The sequence below is a fragment of the Urocitellus parryii genome, chromosome 5 (assembly GCF_045843805.1).
Source record: "Urocitellus parryii isolate mUroPar1 chromosome 5, mUroPar1.hap1, whole genome shotgun sequence".
Taxonomy (NCBI): domain Eukaryota; kingdom Metazoa; phylum Chordata; class Mammalia; order Rodentia; family Sciuridae; genus Urocitellus; species Urocitellus parryii.
Window position 1 is genome coordinate 109,191,524 of NC_135535.1, and position 26,510 is coordinate 109,218,033.

Genomic DNA, 26,510 nt, shown 5'->3' on the forward strand with positions numbered 1-26,510 from the left:
TCACATCATCAAGTCCCCTTCCTGGTGCACAGAAAGGGCACAGATGGCTTTGGAGTCACACAGTCCCAGGACTGACCCCAGTTCCATACTGACTTTCCATGCAATTTTGGCACACTGCGTGATCTTTCTGTGTCTTAGTGGTCTCATCTATGCAACTGAGAAAATGATCTTCTCTTGGCTTTATGAAAATTAAACATGGTAGCCCAAATAGCTCCTCAATAAATTTTCCTTTTCTTTTTCCTACATGAGAAGCCCAAGGTATCCCAAACCTTAAGCTACAACCCCTTTCCAGCCAAGCACAGATGACAAATGGTAATTCTTATGATTATTCCTTGCCCAAGTTGCTCACCATTTGAGCTGAAATCATCCACCAAGATGATCTCTTTCAGCAACCGAGGTGGGGTCCGGCTGATGACACTGGTGATGGCCCGTTGTATAATGGACAGAGATTCATCCATGAATATGAGGATGACACCAAGGGATGGGAGTAGGGAAGGGTATGACTTCTGAACACACCTATAAGAAACCATTTTGATAACCATGATATTGATACTCAATTTTCCCTTTTACTACACATGATTTTTATTTCAACCCATCAAACCCCCAACTCATTAGAGAGGGGAAACAATTGTTTATCACATTAGCAAGGAGATTTTATATTTATTTATCCAAAATTATTCTGCAACATGGATAAAATCCATTGTGTGTGTGTGTGTGTGTGTGTGTGTGTGTGTGTGTGTGTATTACTGGGGATTGAACCTCTAGCCCTGAGCTATGTTCCCAGCCCTGTTCATTTTTGTTTTGTTTTGTTTTTGTGGTGCTAGAGATTGAACCCATGGCCTTGTGCATGTGAGGCAAGCACTCTACCAGCTAAGCTATATCCCCAGCCCTCGTTCATTTTTTATTTTGAGATGGTCCAATACTTTTAAAATCAGTCTTCAGTTGACATTTCTACTCGAATACTCATTATGTCCCCAAAGGAATTCCCATTCCTCTCCCATGCCCAAGTAAGCTTCCATGTCAGCAGCCTTCTTTCTGTCATTGTCACCACCCTTTCCCCATGTTCTCAGACCTCTAATCACCTTTAACACAACCCTCTACTTCTTCACTATAGGCAGAAGGCAAACTTTCCAGAGAACTGTGCTTAATTCCTTTTTAAGTTATACACTGCATTTATGGAATGCCTACCATATGCTAGACACTAGTTTACCCTTATTTTTATAGCTTTATTAAAGTGTGATTGATACACTAAAAGCATCACACATTTAATGCATACAAATTTGATGGGTTTGGAAAGATGCACGAACCTATGATACCATCAAATCCCCTTCATGGAGTCACACAGTCCCGGGACTGACCCCAGCTCCATACTGACTAAACATTTCCACCACAAAAATTTCCTTGTATTCCTTTGCTTTGTGTGTATATCTAAGAACACAATATAAAATCTACCCTCTTGATAAATATTTAAGTATATAAAGCTGTATTATAAACTATAGGCACCATGTTGTACAGCAGGTGTCTAGCATTTACTCATCTTGTATAAATGTAATTTTGTACCCATTGAGCAAGTCCTTGTTTTTAAACACAACTGTTGAAATATAATTTACAAACAATAAAATTCACACATTTAAAAGTGAATCATCCAATGCTTTTTGTAATAGTCACAAAGTTGAATAACTGTCAGTACTACCTGATATTAAAATATTTTCATCACATAAAAAGAAACCCTGTAACATTAACAATCACCCTCCATTTCTCCCCAACCCATTCCACCTCTGTCCCCTCAGCCATAGGCATCCATGAATCTCACTTCTATTTCTACAAAATTACCTATTCTGTACCTTTCATATAAGTAGAATTGCCTAACATATGGTCTTTTGTGTCTAGCTTATTTTCTCAGCTTATCAGTGTTGTAATCGGTATCGGTACTTCATTCCTGTTATTGTCAAATAATATTCCATTGTATAAATATGTCACATACTGTTTATCCATTTACCAATAAATGGACATTTCGGATATTTCCACTTTGGGGCTATTATGAATAATGATGCTCTATGAACATTCTTGAACACGTGTTTGTATTTGTACATGTTTTCATTTCTGATACAAAGTCATGACAGTGTGCCTGATGACAATGTTTCTATTGGTGACAGACCACATATACCACAGTGTTTCCATAAGATTAAATTGCCAAGTGACATCATAGCTGTTTTTGTTTCTGCAAGTATACTGTATGATGTTCACACAGTGATGGGGTCACTTGGCCAGGCATTTCTCAGAACTTACCAACCATTCAGTGATGCATATTGTAGTCAAAGTCCCAAAAGAAAAGTGAGAAAGTTGAGGAGCTGTTAAGTATGGAGATTTTAAAAACATATTTTGAAGAAATAATGACCAAAGCATCATTACGCAGCACATGACCTTATTTTATTTTTAATCCTGGCATCCTCGGAGATGCCCCCGGGTCACAGTAGCTTATGGTTCAAACAGTGTGCAGAGGTTGGGCTTATGTCCCTAGTGCTATTGAAGTTTCAGCTGTTTGTCAATGGATCTGTGTGCAGGTTGATAAATTGTTAAAAGTCTTTCCTTTTTCTTACTCTGGTTCCTGGGTGGGTTTGGCCCAGTGCTGGCACAAAACCTTGTAGATCACCCAGGGATGGGTGTGATCCCAGGTCAGCTATGCTTGGCTGTCTCTTTCCATGGTGTTGTCTGTTAAATTTCTGCATGTTCCCCCATCTTACTACTCATATTGTGGGGTTATGAGTGTCCTCCTAAATGTTCTCCACCAAGAATTTCATTGGTTCAGACAACACCATTAGGCATGGACTTCTTCATGCTCTGTTCTGAATAAGGTCAATCCCTTAAACTGCGCTAGGAGGTTTTCACCCTGCCTTTCCTTCTACGCTGGACTTTGGCAGCAGTGCACAAGAGCTGGGGGTGGGAACAGGATCTCACTTTTGGAATGACACCCTGCTCTGCAGGAAGACACTGAGGAGGGGGAGTTTGGGAGTTTGGGAGTGGAGGCAGCAGCCCCTGGATTTCTTAGCTTTTCCATTCTAGTGTGGAACATCCACTGTGCAAACAAGTTGGGGAAGAAGAAAACAGAACCCAGCATTCTTGGCCAGACTCAGCAACAGTTGAAATTCTACCTTAGGAGGAAGTAGGGCAAGGTGGAGGGGAGGAGTCACAGTTGACTCCACTAGGAACAGAATTTTTGCATCATAAGAATGGGGAAGATGTGAAATATGGTTGGCCTGCCCTTCCCAGGGTGAAACCACTGCCCTGAGCTGGGAGCTGCAGGGAAAAGCAGCCCTCTATCTCTTGACCATACCCACTCAGAGCAGAGAAATTTAGGTAGAGTTTCTCAAAGCTAGAACTGGGGGTGGTGTGGAAGGAGCAAGTGGGGGGCGGGGGGGTCATTCATATGCCACAGATTCCCACTGGTCTTAATGATACATTCCTATGAGAATGTTTCTGCATTTGCTCTGTGCCCTCAAGATAAATTCTGAAAACACTGAGTGATTCTTTTTTTTATAATTTTCTCCAGTCGGATGGTTGTTTTACTAGGGAGGAAAGATGCTGCACTCAACATTCTGCCATTCTGGAAGGAAGCCTCAATCCTTACTTTTATTTAAAGTAGTTGCCAATATTCTTGTTTTAAATCCAGATTTCTGGCATCTCTGACAAGCAGACATTTGTCTCACTGAAACCTCCTTCCCAGAGGATAACACCTCCTCTGATCAGAGTCAAGAGTTGTTAGAAATGCTCACAGCACATTCTCCCTGGTCACCTCAGGCCCCACCCAAACCTCTCTTTGCATCATGGATGTCTGTCGGTATTTAATTGCAGCCCCTGAGATTTCAGTGCATTTTAAGCCCAGACCACAGGCAGCTGGATGAATGCACAGAGTGTTAAAAGCACACATATTATTTGAAGAACTGTGCTGTTCAGTCGTCATGGCCAGAGGTGGGACTGCACACACCAGCAGGGAACAGGCCACAAAGGCTAACAAGATTGGGCTGTATCCTAGAGGTACTCATGGAATTTAAACAAAGAATGGGTATGATCGAATCAATGTTTTTAATAAGTTCTTTCAGCCACCATGAACACAGCAGTTTTGGATCTTCAATGTCTCCCATGTGTTAAAGGCTTGATCTCTGTGTCACTATTGGGAGGTGGTAGAACCTGTAAAAGGTGGGAAATGATAGAAGTTCTTCAGAGCATTGGGGGACAAGATTCAAAGCAGAGGGATCACAGTGCCTTCCTCTTCCTTCCTTTCATTTCCCAGCCAGGAAGTGGGCAGCTCTGCTCCACCTGTGCTCCCACCATGATGTGCTGCCTCCCCACAGGCGCCAAAGCAACAGAATCAACCAACCATGGACTGGACCTCCAAAGCTGTGAGTCAAAATAAACCTTTTACCTTTGTAAGTTGATTTCTCTGGCATCTGTTCCTAGTGACAGAAAGCTGACTATAGCAGAAAGCAATTGGCCACAGGGGTTTCCATAACACAGGGGGAGGATCTTTCTCCTAAGATCCTCCCTGGAGAAAGAAAGGAGTGAAAAGAGTTTCTTTCTCAAACTTCAAGGTGCACACACACACCACCTGGTTCAGCAGATCTGGGTGGAGCCTGAGATCCAGAGTTTCTATCAGGCTCCCAGGTGACAACAATGCTGTAAGATTAGCATTCCTCCAAGTCAGCTCTGTCATTTTCTATGGGCATGATCTCTTGTACCTCCCTTTCCTTATCTGTAAAACGGTAGTAGCAGTAATAATAATAATGCTCATATCACAATATTGTTATGAGATTCAAATGTGGTCACGTGCATAAATTGCTTGTAATCAAAGAAGTTCAATAAATGTTAGTTGTTATTCTTGCTACTTTGGTACTTCTTGTTATTTTTGTAATTCTCCCTTGGACAACAGCATCCTTTATTAAGCCAGGAGAAATAAGAGAAGAAAAAGAAATTGACACATTTAGAAATTGGCCACATTGAGTGTGGGGGTGCCCCTGAGTCACGTCATGGATTTTCTTGCAGGTCATTGTATATATGGTTCCAGGATCTCAGCAGAACGGTTTGAATTAGAGATGTGTAGATTTAGGAGGCATCACCACGAAGGTGTTGGTTGGATTCCCCATTGGGTAAAATCACCTGAGTTATAAACAGGAAGGAGCCTCATGTTAAAGCCTGAAGCTCATCAATATTTAAAGCACAGGTAGAAGAACCTGACAGAGAACTTTAAATTCTTTAAAGCGTAGTGGCAGTTCTTAGTGCAGGAACAGAATGGTTATATAATAAATATGTATGTAATTGAGAGTAAGAATAGGTAATTATGTTAAATTGAAGGCTGATTAAAATTCAGTTCCACTTCTCTTCCCTCTAATTCACATAATTGCATCATCAAACTTTTAGATTTTCTTTTTCTCCACAATGCCTCCCATGCTTCTTTTTTAATTTTTTCATGGAAATATTCTAAATGCTTTCACAACACTTTTCTTATCCACACCCCCACCTTCTCTTCCCCACTTTATATCAAGAAAGGCAGAAAATAAGGTTCCTATCGTTCCAAAAAGCATGATTTCCTCCTCTATGCTTCCCTAGCAGCTGACCTGGAATGTACCGCAGTACTCTTCTAATGGAATTTTGTGTTCCAATGTTCTACGTCTGTGCTGCACTTTGTGACAACCACCAGCTTCATGTGGCTGTTGAGAACTTTTTAATATGATTAATGTAAACAATAAGCTAAAAATTGAATTTATGTTCATCAGCTTAAATTTTAATAACAAGACTACATTAGATGATGCTAGAACAAATATTTTTTAAATAATTGTTGATTGAAAGACATCTAGAGGAACCACTCTTTAGCAACTCCTCCCAATATAGTCATGATTATGATAACACACACAGACAAGCACCTGTCTATGTATGTTATCACAGAAATTATAAGGTAAGTTCTAAGTGTTAGTGGTAGAAAGATAAATTTAAAGGATATCACAATTTCACCCAAAACTACTGTAGTATAGAACAGACAAACTGATTTGTGCACAAGCAAACAGGTTTTCGCCCTTACACAGGGATTTCCTCAGGCAAATTACACCAGCCCCACCGCCAGCTCTGTAGGCAATGCAGCCTATACAGTCACACACAGAAACCACACTTAGAGGGACTCCTCACTTGATTTAATGCTTTGCCATCATCATTTGAAATTTTTATTTTAATTATTTGTTTACTTTGGTACTGGGGATTGAGCCCAGGGATGCTTTACTACTGAGCTACATCCCCAGTCTTTTTACTTTTACTATTCTAAGTTGCTTAGGGCCTCCACTAAATTGCTGAGGCTGGCCTTAAACTTATCCTCCTGCCTCAGTCTCCTGAGTAATTTGTGTGACTGGCATGTACCACTGTATCCAGAAGAATTCTTAATTATTTTTTAAACAAAAGGATTTTGCAATTGTATTGTACTCTGGGCCCTGTGAATTATGTAGCTGGTCCTGTCCACAGCATTTTGGTAGACTCTGTCCAACAGTTTGTTGGTGTTAATATCTACCCAAACTCAATAAAGTCACAGACCAATTCCACACAACAGTCTCTCAAGCAGCTTTTATCATCTCTGGAAGGTAAAGAGGACATGACCACATAAGAACTGTGACATCTTTCTAGTATCAGACAGCTATTTAGAAAACTGCCAAAAACCTAGCAACTACAGTCACTTTGCATGTCTTTTGTCAGGAAGTTAGAGTAAAGGGCACATCTCTACCAAATTTAAGATGTAATGATAACTCTCATTTATTTACTAAGTTACGACCTTCTCAAAGAAAGTAATTGATGCTGGGCACACACTCTCAGCAGCTTGGGAGGCTGAGGCAGGAAGATCACAGCTTGAAGTCAGCCTCAGCAAATGAGCAAGGCCATAAGCAACTTAATAAGACCCTGTCTTAAAGTAAAAACTAAAAAGTGCTGAGGATGTAGCTCAATCTGGTAAAGCACCTCCAGTTCAATTCTCAGTACCTTTCTACCAGAAACAGGAAATCAGTGGAGTGGCCTTGCCTGTAGTTCTCAAACCATACAGGTTTCTAAGATGCTTTAATTCTGAAATTCTTAGGCATCTGAGTTACATATTTTTTTAATGAATAGCAGGAAAGAAGAGTATTCAATTGGTTTATAAGTATCCAGTATAATTCAAATGATATTCAGGTACAGAATATTTCATTCATAAATATTTTCCAACCACAGTAATACTTTCTGACAAGCAGTTTCATGAGTTAATTCCTATGGAATTAAACCTGAATGCTCCAAAATTAAATTTGGATAAGACAGCTTCAATCACCAATAGCTCCCAACATATCATTCTCATACCTAAAACCCAAAATTATGCAATGGACTCAAGAGAAAATTTGTCAGGTTCTACTTGACTCCCATCTCGCAAGGAGCAAATAGTAAAACATGTGCTACCTTCTCCTCCTTCCTTGCTCATGTCAGAGATTGCCAATAGATCATAGCACTCATGCACTTGACCCTATGGACTCAAAAGTCTTCTCAACATAAAATACTTCAGGTAGTCACTACCAGTCACTAAGAGTTATCATGAACAAAGAAAACTTTTTTTCTTATCATCCTTTCACAAGCTAATAAGACAGAAATGTTTCTCTAAATATGTTAACTGCAGAACATCCCAGGTAAGGTAATCTACCCCAGACAAAGTTCATCTTGAAATAAGGAGGCCTTAGTGGAGAAGTAGCTTCCCCACTCGTCCTCTAAGGCTCACCTTTGCCTTCTCATTCAGAGAAACAGGATTCTAGGAAATCTCTTCCTGGTGATATGGTGGAAAATACCAATTCATCATCTGTCAGGCCAAGGTTTGGGCCTCTGCCATGCAAAACATGAGTTAAAGATCAGCTCTCTGTTTGGTGTGGTTTTTTTGTTTTGTTTTGTTTTGTTTTATTTTTTTTTAGAACCTCTATGTCCCTGTTGAGGTGATCTTTTGCATCTTGATTTGTTTATGTAGCTCCTTGTTGAAGTGATCGTTCACTGCTTGTATTTGGTCTCTTATATCTTCCTTGAGTACACTGAACATTTTAACCATGTATATCCTGAATTCTTTCTCATCGTTTTTTTTTTTTTTTCTGCAGTGGTGTCTTGATTTGTTTGTGGCACTTTCTTCCCTTGTCTTTTCATGTTGCTCATGTGTCTTCCTTTCCAGCTGTGTGGGTCTGGGGTGTTATTACTCTATAGGTTTGTAGTGCTCTTGTAGGGTTCCAAGATCCCTCCTTTATGGGGAAGGACAATATTAACTGATCCCAATATCCACAATATATCACCTATGGACAATCTGTTGTTATTAAGACATTTACAATTTAGTCTCAATGTACAGAAATGTTGGATGCAATTATTATCTAAAATATAATCAGTAGTTTCGTAAAAAGGTTTACAGTTTCTGATGGTGGACAATGAACTGGGGATGAGGAGTAGGACAATATGCTGAAGGGGGAAGATGTGAGGGTATAGAGTTGGTAAACCTTAGGAAATGTGAAAGAGAATCTAATGAAGAGAGTTAGCAGCAAGAAAATAGACAGGAGGTAATTTTGGGTAGGCAAGTATGTGGGAAGACAGTAGAGTACGTAAAACAAACACACATATGTATTTAGAAAAATACAGGATGTAAAAATAGTAAAATTTGGAGGGGGAAAGAAAAATGAAACAAGGAAAAAAGGGGCATATATAACACCTCTGAATTATATTATTCAGATAACTCAGTCCTCAAAATCCTATTTCATACAAAGTTCTTGGTTTCACATATGTGGGTATGTGAGGGCTGGAGGATAGAGGGGTAGAAAAGAAAGAGGAAAAAATATATAACTCGAAAGAAGAAACCAGGGTTGTTGCTAGTTTTAGAGATCCATTTTCGTTGTTGTTGGTGGTGGTGGTTGGTTGGTTGGTTTCTGTTTCTCATCCAATAGGTGAGAAGAGAAACAGAAAAGCTGTTTTAAGCTGGTGTCTCTGCCCTCAGGATGGTGTAGGTAACCAGGGTGGGAGGACTGATCCCTGCCCATGTAGGGCATCTGGAAGTGGAGAGTGCCACCTGCCAGTCTATGCAGGAAGACTGCACCTCACAGGTCTCTTTTTGGGACCACTCGTCTGACTTGAGCACCTAGTATTGTCTCCCTCTCTTGCCTGGAGATTTCCCAGCTCCTGATCTCTCTGTTAGGCTCCAAAATTTAGTTCCATCCCCTGTCAATTAGCGGTTCTCACCTGTGGGACCTCTCATAGCAAGGCTCACGCCAGGTGAGCAGCGCCCTGGTCGCACTGCACACCTGCCCAACTGGGAGCTGTTTTTGTGTTGAGTGGTCACTGTACTGAGGTCGCCGCTGGGGTGGGGGTGGGGGAAGAGTTGGATACCTGGTACCTGGCCAGATGAAGATCCGATCTGAGAGCTGAGAGCTGCCCCCACCAAATATGGTGAGAAAGGTTACCCAAGATGGAGTCGGTCTGCTTCCAGAACCGGGGTGTCTGGTAGGGTGGGGGAGCCAGGTGATGGCCTTGTGCTGTGGGTAGGTAGTCCCCGAGTGACCTGCATGGGAGCGGGGTGCAATCTGGAGTTCTGCAGAGGTGCTGGATTGGTGATTCTGCTAAGCTGCTTGAGAGCCGAGGGTGAGCTACAACTGCAGGCTTTGGGTTTCGGGCGCTGGGGGTTCAGAGTCCTGCTCCAATGCTAAGGCTCTGAGCCCTGTGCAGGGGGCCACAGCACTGATGATTTCTGAGGAAATTAGCTATATAGGGGTCCTCTTACACTCTCTTAAGATGCATTATTCCGACTAGGTGAGACCTGGATCATGGAGCAACACAGGGTGCTGCCTGCCTCTGACCTGCCATCTTGGAATCCTCAAGATCAGCTCTCAAATGAGAACTATTTGGATGGATGATTGACAATATAAAGAGAAAGAAATTTTTAAATTGCTCACAATTCATTGTTCATTTACTATCTCCCCAGTACGGTGCTACAAGACTCTCACTTAGAAGCCACGACTTATGATTTCATAACCCCTAAAGAAATACTAATAATACTTATAAACTTCCAAGACACATTCAGGAAGCTCAATGATGTAGGGTACATGAAGAGATACCCACCAAGATATATCATAATCCTAATGCTGGAAACCAAAGATTAAACAGAAAAACTTGAAAGAAGCAAAAGAAAAATGACATCACATACAAGAGAACCCCAATAAGGATAGCTGGCATCTTATAAAAATCAGTGGAGGCCAGAAGGCAGAGGGATGACATTTTTAAGATACCAAATAAAAGTATTAAACAAGCATATTTTATCTTATATATTTCAAATATGAAGGCAAAATAAAGATGCTGGAAAATTAACAAATACTGAGATAGTTTGTTGCCACCCTGCAAGAAATACTAAGTTCTTTAAGCTGAAAGCAAGTCATCCAGTATAGTAACTCAAATGCGCGCGCGCACACACACACACACACACACACACACACACAGCAAAAGAAATACCAGCAAAAGTAATTATAGAATTATTAAAGAAATAGTATAAATTTCTTTTAATTGTAATTTAAAAGAAATTGTATAAAACAATGTGGGGAGATATATATATATATCCATACATACATAAATTTTATATATACTTATTTATATTTTATACACATATACTCGTATTGTTGGGTCCATAATACAGAGAAATACAATGTATTTGACAATAAGAGCACAAGGGAGGTAGGTGGAAGTAGAGCCATGTCAAAGTAAGAAAATGACACCAGATAATAAACTGATCCAAAGGAACCAATATGCAGAATCAGACACAGTAAAAAGAAGGTAAATACAACAAAGTCTGCAATTCATACTTTCTTTCTTTTTTTATCTTTTTAATTAGAAAAAAAATTATATCATTATAACAGTATGGGGACATTAGTACCATACTTAAATGTAATATGTGTTAGAAAAACAGCAAAAAAAAAAAGAGTAATAGAGCAACATAGAAATGGCCTCTCTATATCTCAGTAAAATTAAGTATAAATCTAAGACAAGTCTGATCAGTTAAGATGTATGTGATAAGCCCTATAGAAACCGCTAAGAAAAAAACTAAAAATAGTGGAAATCAGGGAAATGATTTTACTGTGATATTAGAAAGCACTTGTTTAATGAAAAAAGATAAGCAGTAAAGGAGGAATGATAGGAAAAGACAAAAAAAATAGAAAAAGGAAATAAAATAGCAGGCATATCAATAAAAACATGAATGAGGTGACCCGGTTAAAAAAAGTAGAAACCACCATGTTGTTGTTTTAAAAAGTCCAACTACACACAGTTACAGGAAATATTGAAAGCTACAAAGAGGTTGAAATGAAAGGAGAGAAAATGACGTGCCCCATAAACAGCAAGCATAGGAAGCTGGCACGGCTATACTAACATCAGACAAAATAGATGTTAAAACAAAAATGCTACTAGTGATACCAGGGGGACCTTCTGGTGGCAAACTGATTAATCCATAAATAAGATGAAACAATTACAAATATATTGCTAACAACAGAATCCCAAGACACACGAAATGAAAATTGACATAATTGAAGGGATAGACAATTCAACAATGATAGCTGGGGATTCAGTACTCCCCTTGCAACTGTGCGCAGAATAACCAGACAGAAGAGAACAAGGAAATGGAAGACTGAAGCACTATCACCAGTTAAAGTGACCTGACTGACAACTACATAATGCTCCACCCAACAAGAGTAAATACACATTCCTCTCAAAACTACGGAAATGACATTCTTGGGGACAGACCATATGCTATCATAAGAGTCCTCCATAAATTTAAAAGGATTGAATTCACATGAAATGTGATTCTCTGATCACAATGGAATTTAAACACATTCTTAAAGAATTAATGGGCCAAAGAAGAAATCACAAGGGAAATTAGAACATGCCTGAAGAAAAGATAATTGGAAACAAGAACACAACATACCCAAATTTATGAGATATAGCTGCAGAAAAGCTATGTTAAAAAGGAGAAGAGAGATCTCCATTCAATAATCTAAGCTTCCATTGTAACCAACTATAAAAAAAAAAGAGCTGGGAAATTCTCTTTCTATTTTAAAATACAAAGCAAGGAGAGAGAAGGAAAATAATAAAGATGAGAATAGAAATATGTAAGTTAGAGAATAGATACACAGTAACAGAGAAAGCAGATGAAAAAATGGTTTATTGAGAAGATCAACAAAATTTTCACTCATTAGCAAGACTGATAAGACAAAAATTAAAAATCCTCAAATTACCAAAATAGTAATAAAATTGGTCCATCATCATACTCCTTACAGATATTTAAAAGATTATAAAAGAATACTTTAAACAACTGTCTGCCAACAAATTAGGTAACTTAAATGAAATGGAAAAGTTACTGGAAAGACAGAAAACTAGCTCAAAAAGAACTAGAAATCTTCATAGAACCACATCAGGCAAAGAGATTAAATTACTAATAAAAATATTACTCACTATAAGGCTGGAGATGTTGCTCAGTGGGAAAGTGCTTGCCTGGCATGCAAGAAGCCCTGGGTTCCATCTCCAGTACTACCCCATCCCGCCAAAAAAATAAAATAAAATAAAAATTGCTCATTACAAAAGAACCAGGTCCAGATGCTTTTACTCCTCCAAAACATAGAAGAGGAAGAAAAACTTCCAAATTATGAGACCTGTCTTATCCAGATACCAAAATCAGATAAAAAATATCCTGAATAAACAAAATTAAAAACCAGTGTGTCTTATGAATACAGACACACACCAAAAAAAAATGTTTTTAAAATAGGAGCAAACCAAATTCAGCAACATGGAGAAAAGATTATACACTGTGACCACATGGGATTTAATGCCAAGAATTTGAAATTGGTTTGACATCCTAAAACCATATAAATAAATTTTAATGTAATAGATCATATGAATAGCTAGTGAACAAAAACCTCACGGACATCTTAATAGACACATAAAAAGACACAAAATTTAATGCTCCTTTATGGTAAAAGAGAGAGAAAACACTAAACAAACTAGTCATAGAATGAAATTTCTAGTAAGAGGCATGTATAAAAAAACCCACAGCTTTTTGTGAAATAGTGCTTTCCCGCCCATAATGATGAATAATACAAGGAAATCACTTCTCACTAATTATGTTCAGCTTCACAATAGAGGTTCCAACCAGGCAATTAGAAGGAAAATGAAATGAAAGGCTTTATGTGGGAAAGGAAGAAATACAACTATCTTTTTTGCAGATGGCATAATTTTATATATAGAAAAGCCCTTAAAACCCACTAAAAAGCTATTAAAATACATTAGTTCAGTGAGGTTGTACAAAAATCAATTGTGTTTTTACAGGCTTACAATGAACAGATTGAAAAAGAAATTGAAAAAACAATCTACCAGATTCCTCAAAAACTAAGAATGGAACCACCATATGACCCAGCTATCCCACTCATTTGTATTTATCCCAAGGAACTAAAATCAGCATACTCTAGTGACACAGTCCCTTCAGTGTTTATAGAAGCCTAATTCACAGTAGACAAATTATGGAATCAGTCCAAATGCCCCTCAATAGATGAATGGATCAAGAACATGTGATATATATACACAATGGAGTTTTACTCAGCCTTAAAAAGAACTAAATATTGGCATTTGCTGGTAAATGAACAGATATGAAGAACATCATGCTAAGTGAAATAAGCCAGACTCAGAATATCAAGGGTTGAATGTTTTCTCTCATATGTGGAAATTATAGCAAAGGGGGGAAGGCAGTAGGGGAAGGGATTGGATATTATAAACATATAAGCAAATTTTTTTGCCATATGCACATCTGATAGAGCACTAATCTTCAGGATATATAAAGAATTCAAAAAACTTAACACCAAAAAAAAAAAAACAACCCAATCAATAAATGGACTAAGGAGCTGAATGGACGGACACTTCTTAAAAGGTGATATACAATCAAAAGAAATGCAAAACTCATATTTTGAAAACTCAAAACATTGTTGAAAGAAATTTTAAAAGACCTAAATAAATGGAAATATTTCCCATGATCATGAACTGGAATATTGGTTAAGATATTCTATAAATTGATCTACTGATTCAAGGCAATCCCTATCAAAATCCTGATGGTTTTTTTTCAGAAATTAATAAGTGAATCCTAAAATTCATAGAAATTCATGTACCTAAATAGACAAAACAATCTTAAAAAAGAAGAAATGTTGAAAACTCACTTTATTACACTTTGAAACTTGCCACAAAACCAGTGTTACCACAGTGGTCTGTCATTTATCATAAGGGTCAAGTAAACATGAGGCAAAGAGAATTGATACCTAGAAACAAACCTTTGTGATTCTGCCCAATTGATTTCAACAAAAGTACCAAGAGAACACATGTGGCAAAACTTATCTCTTCACTGGAGGGTGGTGGGACAGCAGGATAATGACCAGACCACATCCAAAAGAATAAAGTTGGATTCCTATACCACATACACATTGCTGAATATAAAAATTCACATAAAATGGCCCCCAAATTTTAAAACTGAAACTACAGAACTCTAGGAAGAAAACGTAGGTTTAAATCTTCGTTACCTTGCCTTCAGCAATAGTCTCTTATATATGACACCGAAAATACAAGCAACCAAAGAGAAAATGGATAAATTGGACATCATCAAAATTTAAAACATTTGTGCCTCAAAGAAGACCACCAGGACAGTGAATAGACAACCCACATACTAGGAGAAAATATTTGCATGTTTCTAATAGGAATTTATATTTAGGATATATAATGAATAATGGCAAATAAACCAATTTTGAAAAGGAGGCATCTCTGAATTTCTCCAAGGAAAACATACAAATGGTAAATAAACACATGAAAAGATGTCCATCATCATTAGGCCTTCAAGAAATTGAAAACAAAATCACAATGTGATATCATTTCACACTCATCAGAATGACTAACTAAAATTTAACACAAATAATGCCAGATGTGGCAGCACATGCCTGTAATTTCAGCGGCTCAGGAGGCTGAGGCAGAAGGATCAAGAGTTCAAAACCAGTCTCAGCAAAAGCAAGGCACTAAGCAACTCAATGAGACCCTGTCTCTAAATAAAATACAAAACAGGGCTGGGGATGTGGTTCAGTTGTCCAGTGCCCCTGAGTTCAATCCATGATACTAAAAAAAAAAAAAAAAAAAAAAAAAAAAGAAAAGAAAAAAAAAGAAAAAGAAAGAAAGAAAGAAAGAAAGAAAGAGACACAAATAATAACAAATGTGGGTGATAATGTGGAAAAATCAAGACTCTTATACATGGATGGTTGGAATATAAAATCATGCAGTCACTTTGGAAAATAGTCTGACAGTTTAATGTGATTATCATATGACCCACGAATTCAACTTTTAGACTGCACCCAAGAAACACAAAGTTATTGGTCAATACAAATACTCGATGTTTTCATAGCAACACTATTCATAATAGTCCAAAGTAGAAACAATACAATGTGTATCAACTGATGAATAAATAAAATATGGTACTTCAGACAAAGTAACCTCATTCGACAATATCATGTTAAGTGAAATAAGCCAATCCCAAAAAAACCAAAGATCAATGTTCTCTCTGATTATGTAGATGCTGACTCACAATAAGCTGGGCAAAGGGAGGAGTGGAGGTTTACAGACTTGGACAGGGGAGAATAGAAGGAAGGGAGGGGAAATGTGAATAGGAAAAACAGTAGAATTAATCAGATATAGCTTTCCTATGTTCATATATGAAGACACCACTAGTGTAACTTCACATCATGTGCAACCACAAGAAGTTATTCTAGTTAATCAAGATAGTAAAGTTAATATAATGTATACAGTTTTACTTAACATACTAATAAATTATATTTCAAAGTCATAGTTAAAATATAAAATATCCAACCTAGTTGCCCTTAAACAGATGAATGGGTAAAGAAAATGTTGAAATATTAATAGAGTATTAATCAGCCATAAAAAAGAATGACTTTATGATATTTGCCAACAAATGGATGGATCTGGAGACTATCAAGCTAAGTGAAATAACTGATCCCCCCCCCCAAAAAAAAACAAAGGTTAAATGTTTTGTCTGATATGTGGAAGCTAATCCACAATAAGGGGGAGGTGAGGGGGAGATAGAAGTTCAGTAGATTAGACAGTGGAGAATGGAGGGAAAGGTGAGGGGATACAAGAGGGAAAGGCAGTAGAATGAATCTCATGTAATTTCCCATAATTTTTTGTATGTATATGAAAACAACACAGTGAATCCCATGATCATGTATCATGAGAATGGGATCCTAACTAGAATAAGATGTATTCCATGCTTGTATAATTATATCAAAATGGATTCTGTTGTCATTGATATTTAAACAGAACCAATAAAAATATACAATTTTTGTTAGTTCTATTTAAAAAAGGAATGAAGTATCAATACATGCTGTAACACTTGAAAATATGATGATAGTTTTTTAAAAAACAGTCACAAAAGACCCTATATTATATGATCCCATTTACGAGAAAGATCCAGAATAGGCAAATTCATAGAGACAGAAAGTACTTTAATGCTCTCCAGGGGAGTAAGAAGTTGTGGAGAAATGGAAAGTGGCTGACACTGATACGGGGTTTCTTTTTTTTAGTGAAGAAAAAGATTTAAAATTGATTGTGGGGATGGTGCACAACTCTGAACATACTAAAATCACTTAAATTGCATACTTCAAATGGGTGAATTGGATGGTATATGAATCGTGCCTCAACAAAGATGTTACTTTTAAAAAAAAAAATATGAAGAAAGATGGGCAAGGCAGAAAAGAAGAAAAAACAATGAGGAATAAAAACAGAAAGTCTCTAAAAATTATATTTAAAAACAAAGAATTCAAGCAGAGAATTGGAGGAAAGTACGAAAGGAGGAAATAGAGCTGCTAACTTTGGGGTGACGTGCACAAGTCTTTGTTCAGCCCTGGCATCCTCATCTGTAAAATCATTGGTTAGACCCATTGTATCAGAATTCCCAAGGATCACCATTTCTCTGATACCTCTGTTCATCTCCAATGTTCACCAAGCTGCTGTTGCAAAAGGGATTAAAAACAAGAACTCTCCTTATCCCCTTCTCCAGCAATCCCTCACTCCCCCAACCCTCTTTCCAACCCTGGACTTTTATGGCTTCCAAAACTCAGACCAAATCAGACCGAGGTCCCTAGAACCTCCCACCAACCCTCATCCTTCCCACCTGAAATCTCGTGTGTCCATGAGGGTGCGATTGTGAGGCAACTGGTTGCTGAGGTAGGCGTTGTAACCAAACTTCTGGAACAGGTCCTCGGCCTCTTTCTGCTGGGCTTCAGAAAGCTTGTCACCCCACTGCTTGAAGAGCGGCGAGTTCGGGAAGAGTTTCTTTGGGGGTCTGTTCTGCTGCTTCTGTGTCTCCCTCTCAGGGGTTTCCACTGCCTTTCGAGCAGGGTGAACTTCATCTTCTATCCTCTTTTGTGTGTGGTCCTTGTTTTCTTGTTGCTTCATAACCAGTTGCATACCATCTTCTGCAGATGAAGAGGACGGGGTAGGACAGTGCAGATAAAACAGTTTACTAGATCCTAATTATCTGGGCATTGCTTTCCTTCCTAATTTATGTAAAACGGTTTTCTCTTTGCTATAAATTTGGATCCTAAATAAGCCAAACAACCTGTGTGTAGCGGCTTGGTGGAGCCTTTAAGAAGTGAGGCCCAGGTGGAAGCTTCCAGTCATGTGGGGCTGTGCCTTCAAGGGGGATACTGAGACCCTGACACTCCCACCCCACCCCACCCCCGTCTCTCTCTCTCTCTTCTTCTCTCACAGGAATGGCAAACTAACACACTCTGCAGATTTTTAATTTATGGCTCTTGTCCCAGAGAATGTGATGGGTCAAGTGAACTTGTCAGGGCCGTGCAAGGCTGTCCTGGCAAAGCACACGCTAGGTCCATCTCTCTCTGTAGCTTCAACAAAACTTGTCTGTCCATTTAAGGCTACTCGAATTGCTGCCATTGACCTGAGAAATAAATAGATAATCAAATAATGTATTATCAGAATTAAGCCTAAGAAACATTTACATCAGAATCATCAACTGTGATTATTTTTAAAAGTAGATATCCAAGCCTGTGTTCAAATCTACTAAATCGGAATCTTGGGGCCAGGGGAAGTTACCAGAGTTTGCATTTTAACAAAATCAAGAAGTAATTCCTCTGTACAGTGAAATGTGGAGTCACATTATACTACACTTCTAGTAGCTGACAAAGGCAAATCTACTCTAACCAGCACCACCATAGTCCACCTCCCCTTTCCCTTCTCATTTGATTCACCAAGAACTTTTAGGCAAGAAATGTCCAATGTGGTTGGCCACAGGAAAGACTTCAACAGCTTGTTAAAAAATACAGAATCCCAGGACTTCCCTGAAGATGCTTACTCCAGATAACACTAATGTTCATATTCATTTGAGGAACACAGACTTAACTCAAAAGAACAAACAGAGTGACAGACCCAGGCAGAGGACTTCTCATACAGAAGAGGTCTTTCAGGATCTATAGTACCAATAGTAAAAATGATGCTTTGTGTTTGGAAAATGGCCTACAAACTTCAAAGCTCTTTCCCATCCATCATTTATCTCTCCTTTATAACAACCCTATAAGATTTGTGCTGGAGAGTCTGAACATATATGTACCTTGAGCTCAATCTACAAATGCAGCAGAAAAAGAGTGCAAAAGTAATGAGTCCACTGCTTAGTGATTGTGACACTCCTGGGCATTAAACATCGAGTAACCAAAGGTCTTGGCTATAGCACCACTTAGCTCCCACTAATCCTCCCCTAAACCCCCCATTAAATTTCAACCAGACCGAGGGATTAACTTCAGCCTATCCAGCATCTTTCTGAACATTAGAAGGGAATGCCCTCTTTTCCTGAATAATTGCTACCCAGGGTCACCAGGATGGTTCCACTGTGTGAAATTTTTCTGGGTAAACGCAATCCCATGCCGCAGAACAAGGCTTAGTGACAAGATTTGGGCTGTATTTCAGATCCATCTATAGCCCTTCCAAGGGAAAACAGGGAAGTCCAAAACTGGGAAGAAAATGTTTAAGAAGATGACAGAAGTTTGGCCCTGGAGAAAGGAAAAGGAGAAGAAGAATCAATTAAAGTGCCCAAGGCAAATAGAGAATGGTTGAAGCAAACTTGGGAAGAGATCTAAATGGCAAGGTCTGCCAAAGAAGAGCTGTGGAAATACCATGAATATTTGCTCAGGTGGGAAATAAAAGCATAATGTTTCAAGTGTTCCAATTGAGTAGTATTATTATTCATACATTTCTGTGTTAAGCACATAGGGGTCACAGGGTGGTACTGAGTTCTTCTTGCCTCAAACGAAACTCCCCTACTTTCCTCTTTGGGGTGACACCTGATTTTTTTTCTTTCATTCACTACTGTCAGTGGGAACTGAAAGTCTAGCGTCAATTTGAAAATTGCGGACATTCCGGCAAGATGAATATAGTGCCACTAGACCATTCCTATGATTGACATGAAAATGGAGACACACCCAATGATATTGCTCTGGTGGGGCTTTTAAGAGCCCCAAGAAAGGGTCCAACAAACTGGTTTAGAGTCACTTGTCCCTCTGCCAACAGGGATATGATTATCATCATGTGTTTGCTTTTACTCTTGATGACTTACCTAATTGAAGATCTACCTAAATGTTCCTATTGACTTATGGTTTTCTTCAATCTTTCCGGAGCCCTGAAGGCAGTGAGCAACCAGGATGTTAGGCAAGAGCTGTAAATTTAAAATCTGGAGCATGTGTTAACTTGCCATTCCTGTGACAAATAATTAGTTTATAAAGATAAAAGAATTAATTGATAAAGAGATTATTAGATAATGAGTTCATAAAGAGAAAAGTTTCATTTTGGCTCACAGTTTTGGAGGTTTCAGTCCATGGTTACTTGGCCTGTTGCTTTGGGGCCTAGGGTGAGGCAGGGGAGGGTACAGTGGAGGGAGCTACTCAGATCATGGCAGCTGGTAAGTGAACAGAGAGAGGGCATGGGGAGGGGTCAGGGTCTCAGTACCTCGCTTGAGGGCACAGCCCCACATGACTGGAAGCTTCCAACTGGGCCTCCCTTCTTAAAGATTTTCCATTACAGGATGAACTGTGGGACAGAAGAGCATTTGTGATCTGGAAACAGGTCCCAGAAGACACTGGAAGGTTCAGCTCTGCTGGGAAGGGTCTCTGACCCTACGGTCACTTTAGACTGAAAAAAAATCATGGCATCAACAAGATGAGATAGAAAGATAGAAGTGATCATTGCAAACAAATAAAAGAAAGTAAGTTGGTGGCTCTGGATGGCTCCTCAGGGCATGTCATGTCTCTGCTGAGGAAAGACTCCTGCCATGCTAAGGTTCAGGGGAAGGGGGCGGCTGCAGTAGAAGGAACGAAGGGTCACATGGGAGAGTGCTGGTGTGGTCTAGGTTCTCCTACAAGGAGTGGCAGTGGCTCCGGGGTCACCAGCCTGGGTCTACAAGCTCCTAGTGAAGCCTGCTGCATAGATTGGCACGTGCAGTGTTCCACCCAACTGGGGAAGCCAGGGCTTCTGAACCAACAGTCTTCCCTCTGTTTCACCCACACTCTAGCCTGTCTCACTCTTCCCTTCATCCCTGTCCACCTGTACTCTTCTCTCTCCTGCTTAAACTCACTTGTTCACTTATTCATTGAGGTAATTTCCATGTGTGAATAGAAATGAATGGGGACTGCACAGCTACATCCATGGAATGACCCCCACGGGACCTGCTTTCCAGAAAATTGCATCACAGCAAAATGTACTGAGTGTAAACAGGGTGTGGAGGGCGCTGTGGGTGTTTCGTGCCCCACCTTCTTTTATCCTCTCCCCCACCCCTTCCCTTCTCACTTTCCCTTTTTTCCTCTTGTCTCCACAAGTTCTCAACCTCTCTCCCTAATTCCCACTTCTTTTTTCCTTCTCTTCCATCCTCATCACTTTTCTCCTGTCTTGCCCCACTTCCCTCTCTCTGACTTTCCCTGATTTATTCCCTCCCTTTCTTTTTCTCTTCCTGTCTTTCCTCCTTCCGTCCCTCTGCCTGAGCCTTGGTAATATTCATTTCCCATTTAAAAAGACCTTGACCAGCTCCAATACCAAATGCATCCCTGCTCACACATTCAACGCCTCCCTTAAGGGTTCAAGCCCTTGATCTCTGTTACCTGGGGAGCAGGGAAAATTGTCACTTCTCTCACTGAAGTCAGATGCACAGGTACATAGAATTCAAAGGAGTTAGCCAGTCTTACAAACCAAGCCCAGGATGTGTTGGGATCCTACCCAGAACGTTAAATGAAGAGGTTAAAACTGGACATATATCACTTTCTGCATGTTCCCAACCCTGTGAAGTCAGGCAGCTCTCTATCATTATCGTTTTCATTATCATTGTCTCCATGTACAGATTCAAAGTCTGAGGCTGAGAGAGATAAGCACTTACTCAAAGTCACACCACCATAGCAGCCATATCAAGATTTGACCTTTGGCCCTCTAACAATGCCTCCATGCATTCATGATAGGAGCTCCCAGGAAATTGGAAGCACCCTTTACCCTAGACACAGCCACCTCTCATTAACAGCCCTGTCACACATAGGCCTAAAGATAGGGCTGATTCTTGAGCCTAGACTCCTAGATTTCTGAGTCTTTTGGGGTCCTTATTCTGAGCTGCAGTCTCTCTGCCTGCATGTATGCAGATGTGATCATGCATATGCACAAATATATACACACACCCCACTTCCATACATACTCTGCTCTCCTCCCTCAAATCATCTTCTCTAAACTCCCACTCCTACCACCTATTTCTCAATGCATCCCATCAGACTCTGATGCCTGAAAGGGCAAATGAGAGATGAGAATGTGGTTTCTCACCCATTTTCCTCCACACCCTATTTTTTACTAAGTGTCCCTAAGTATACACTCACATGCATGCTCACACCCACACATATTTGCATGCACCACACACACACACACACACACACACACACACACACACATCCCCTCCAAATTAGCATGCTGAACTTACTCAGATGCTGCAGATCCATTTCCAAGCGAGAGAGTCTCTTGATCATGGCTCCGTCCCACTCTGGTGGGGGCAAATGAAACTCCTTGTGTAGATGCCCCAGAATCAAGTTTTGTAAAGTCTCCTTGGTATAAAATACCAGAAGGATGTTGACAGCAATGACCAGAATCAGCCCAGTGCAGAAGCCTTTGGGGCAGTTTCTCCTGAGGATCATCTTGTGCCTGTGGCTCTTCCACTCCCTGCAGGGCTGAGCAGTCACTGCCCAGTGGAGCTAAGGATCCTAATGCACCAAGCTTTGTCTCTGGTGACTGCTCGAATGGCAACCTGCCTGCTGAGCCAGATTTTCTCTGGCTGGGAAAACTGTCACAAGCTGCCTGGCTTTCCCCTGAGCAGTGTCAGGTGTGAGGAGTGTGTCACGGCAGTTGCCCAGTGACTGGTAGGTGACCTAGGCACACCTTTATCTGCTTCAGAAGTGAGGTGATTGCACTTTCCTGGCACAAGCTCAGGCTGCTGGGGTGAGAGGCTAATCTTTATCTGTCTGTGTTTGGTTTTACTATTCTCTCTCCTTAGCAAAGTGACCTAGGAAGTTCTTTGCTAGAATCTTTAAGGTCTGGTCCTGTGGGTATCAAAGGGGATAAATAGGATGGAAAAGGAATCTGCAAAGTGGGAAGTTGGACTGTATACTGTTGTTGGGTTTTTTTTTCTCTTTGCATTCATATTTTTATTTTATTTTTCAAGATATAGAATTTATTGTGGGATAAAATTTTTATTTTTTTAAATAAATGACAGCAGAATGCATTACAATTCTTTATTACACATATACAGCACAATTTTTCATATCTCTGGTTGTATATAAAGTATGTTGACACCAACTTGTGTCTTCATACATGTACTTTGGATAATGATGTCCATCACATTCCACCATCCTTGCTTACCCCTTGCCTCCTCCCTTTCCCTCTCACCCCTCTGTCCTATCTAGAGTTCCTCTATTCCTCCTATGTTCCCCCTCCCTACCCCACTATGAATCAGCCTCCTTTTCTCAGAGAAAACATTCGGCATTTGTTTTTTTTTTTGGGGGGGGAGGGGGGATTGGCTAAGTTCACTTAGCATTATCTTCTCCAATGCCATCCATTTATCTGCAAATGCCATGATTTTATTCTCTTTTATTGCTGAATAAAATTCCGTTGTTTAGCTATTGTGAATTGTGCTGCTATAAATATTGATGTGGCTGTGTCCCTATAGTATGCTGATTTTTAAGTCCTTTGGGTATAGACGGAGGAGAGGGATAGCTGGGTCAAATGGTGTTTCCATTCCCAGATTTCCAAGGAATCTCCGTAACACTTTCCATATTGGCTGTGCCAATTTGCAGTTGAGACAAAAAATCTCAGGAGTTTTTCTACAGGCTTGTGAACATAGTAGATAGGCAGCAAATATACCTTCAACTAACTAGAGACACTTCCCTGCTGGTTGCTGGAGCCTCCTGCCTGGCAGCAGGTAGAGGTGAGCTGGAGGCAGCCCTTAGGGGTGAGCCTCAGGGGAGACCCCACTTCATGAGTCTCTATCCTCTGTTTGTCCTCTACCCAGCTCTGCACTCTGGAATTCTGCCCTGCCTCAGTAGGGTGCACATTCTAGTAAATTCTTTACTATTCTACCCCACACCTCCTGTATGTTTTGGACAAAAATCATCTAATTTTAATCATTGTGTATTAACTACCTTTTTTTCCCCTAAAGCCAGAAGTTTAAAGTTCTCAGTGTTGGGTCTGGCCCCTTCATAATCACATCTGCCACCCTGTCCTAGCTCCTGGATCTACTTACTAGGACCCCAAACTCAGCATCTACAGACATAATTGAAGTAGGCATGTGAAGTTAAGAAGTATGGATTTAGGAAAATTTTTTTAAAATTTCTTTTAAATTTAAAAATTTTAAAGAAAAATTTAAAGCAATCAATTACTTTGTTTTCATTAATAATCTTTCCCTGGCTCCCACCTGCAGATTTGAGTCTAAACCAATATAAATGCTTGATCTCTTCCATTCCTGGGAGGATATGGAAAGGATGTATTGGTGTTTAGACATTTCCACTAAAGGCAACTAAAAATTCTAGATATTATCTATTAAGAAAAAAAACAGGAAGACTCTGGAAGGTGGAAAGAAGAAAGCAGGCTGGCTAGAGACCTTGGGACCCAGGGCAGAACACAGATACCAATTCCACAGGCATCCTTTTTCTTTTGACCTAATATATCCAATACAATAAACAAAGTTTTTTAAGTCACTGGATGAGCTTCAACCTTCAACAGCAGGTTAAAGAGGACAGAGAAAAGAATCAGTGAATTTGAAGGTAAAGCAATGGAAATCACCCAATCTGAACAATGGAGAGAAAATACGACTGAAAAAAATAACTACAGAGCCTCAGAGATCCCTGAGACTATAACAAAAGATTTAACATCCTTGTTACTTTCATTGTATTGGAGCATAAGAAGGAAAAGGGGAAAATGTAAAACTAAATAGGAATTTTAAGCAATAAAGGCTGAAAATTTCCCAAAGTTAGCAGAAGACATAAACTTACACAGTGAAGCGGCTAAATAAACCCCAAATAGATCATCTGAAAGAAATCCAAGCCCAAAAGCATCATAATCAATCCTCTGGAAACTAAAAGAAAAATCTCTGAAAGTAGCAAGAGACACATGACAATTTCCACAAAGGAGTTCTCATCAGAGGTCACAAAGACTCGAAAGAAGAAAAGAACATTTTTCAAGCACTGAAGAAATCTACCATCAACCCAGACTCCCATGTCCAACAAAAATATCCTTTAGGGATGAAGAGAAGACATTCTCAGAGAAAAAAGAACTCAGAGGATTTGAAGCCGGTGGACCTACTATAAAGGAATGAATACAGAACTTTTCTAAATGAAGAAATGATAAAAAGAAGGAAACTTAGAACGTCAGGAGGAAAGGATGACCAATAAAGACCGTAAAAATATGAATAGAAAGGCCTTCCTTTCTCCTCTTGAGTTTTCTAAATTATATTTGGTAGATGGGACAAAAATCACAATGTTGACTGATGTCATTCTCAAAATACATAGAAGAGATATTAATACAATTGTATTATATATGGGAATGGGTAACGGAATTTAAAATAAGTTTTCTACATGTGACTTGAACTGATAAAATTATGTCCCTAGTATTCCGTGATAAGTTATGCATGTGGAGTGCTGATGGAATTGTTATGAAGTATCTTGATTGTAGAGTTGCTTGCAAGAATCTATATATTATAGGGTATTATGTAAAATTGTGGATGTGTAACCAACGTGATTCTGCAATCTGCATTTGGGGTAAAATTGGGAGTTCATAACCCACTTCAATCTAATGTATGAAATATTATATGTCAAGAGCTTTGTAATGTTGTAACCAATTAAAAAAATACTTTCCCAAAAAAAAGAATCTATATATTATAAAGCAGTCTGGAAATATATATGCAAAATACCAATGTCAATTTTCTTGTTTTACTGTGCATTATTACTATAAAACATATATATATTCATTGAAAAAAAACTAGATGAAAGTTCCATAGAACTGTTTTGTACTATTTTTTTCAAATTTTTGTGAATCTATAATTATCTCAAATTTAGAAGTTTTTTTTTTAACCCTGGTCCCAACCCTTCACAAACTGACAGCTTATGTATATCACTTTCAGAAATTAAACCACTTTATTTGAAATTCAGAAAAAAATAGTGGCTACCTCTGGAGGTGGCAGAAACTGGAGAACTAAGGTATAGACATGGGGAAAAGACTTTCTTTTTATTGTATAACTTTTTGTACTTTTTAAATTTTATATCATGCTACACCAATTATCTATTAAAAATAAATAAAAAATATGATTAAAATTATACCAGAATCTATGTCCCTTTAATGCTATCTGGAATAGGACAGAAATTCACCCATCTAGAAAGACCAGTAGGAGTTCCTTTCTCTATTTTCCTTGCACCTGTCCTTCTCCACAAAGAAGGTGGTGAAACTCTTCAGGAAAGGGTACTTATGAATGTCCTTCTGGGAATACTAGGTGACTGCTATTGAATTTATGTCATCACTGCTCAGAAGCCTAGAGTCCTATTCCTCCAATGTCCAGTTTATAAAAATCACCTGGGTAGCTTGGCAAAAATGCAATTTCCAGGTTTTAAGCTCAAATAGTATAACTCTAAAGGTCTCTTATGGGAGCTGGACATCTCCATTTTAACTAAAGCCAATTGCCTTACATCTCCACCCCCAGGGAGCTCACAAATCCACAGGGGAGCTGGGCCTTTCTACATAAATCTGTGTGCTTACCACCCTGTAGTGGGCACCAATGTGGACCACTATTCACCTCATTGTTATATATAATAACAGATTATTATTACTATTATTATTATTATTATTAT

At 39.2% G+C, this 26,510-nt stretch overlaps 1 protein-coding gene across 1 annotated transcript in view; it reads right to left on the minus strand.

Annotated features, from left to right (window-relative positions):
* Galnt8 (polypeptide N-acetylgalactosaminyltransferase 8) overlaps nucleotides 1–22,313 on the minus strand; it is a 52,129-nt gene extending 29,816 nt beyond the window's left edge. The window contains exons 1-3 of the mRNA XM_077799086.1: nucleotides 22,103–22,313; nucleotides 17,258–17,561; nucleotides 350–516 (exon numbers count right to left, since the gene is read on the minus strand). Of these exons, the coding sequence (XP_077655212.1) occupies nucleotides 350–516; nucleotides 17,258–17,561; nucleotides 22,103–22,313 (682 nt within the window). The remainder of the gene's footprint in view (nucleotides 1–349; nucleotides 517–17,257; nucleotides 17,562–22,102) is intronic.
* Between the last annotated feature and the right edge of the window lie 4,197 nt (nucleotides 22,314–26,510).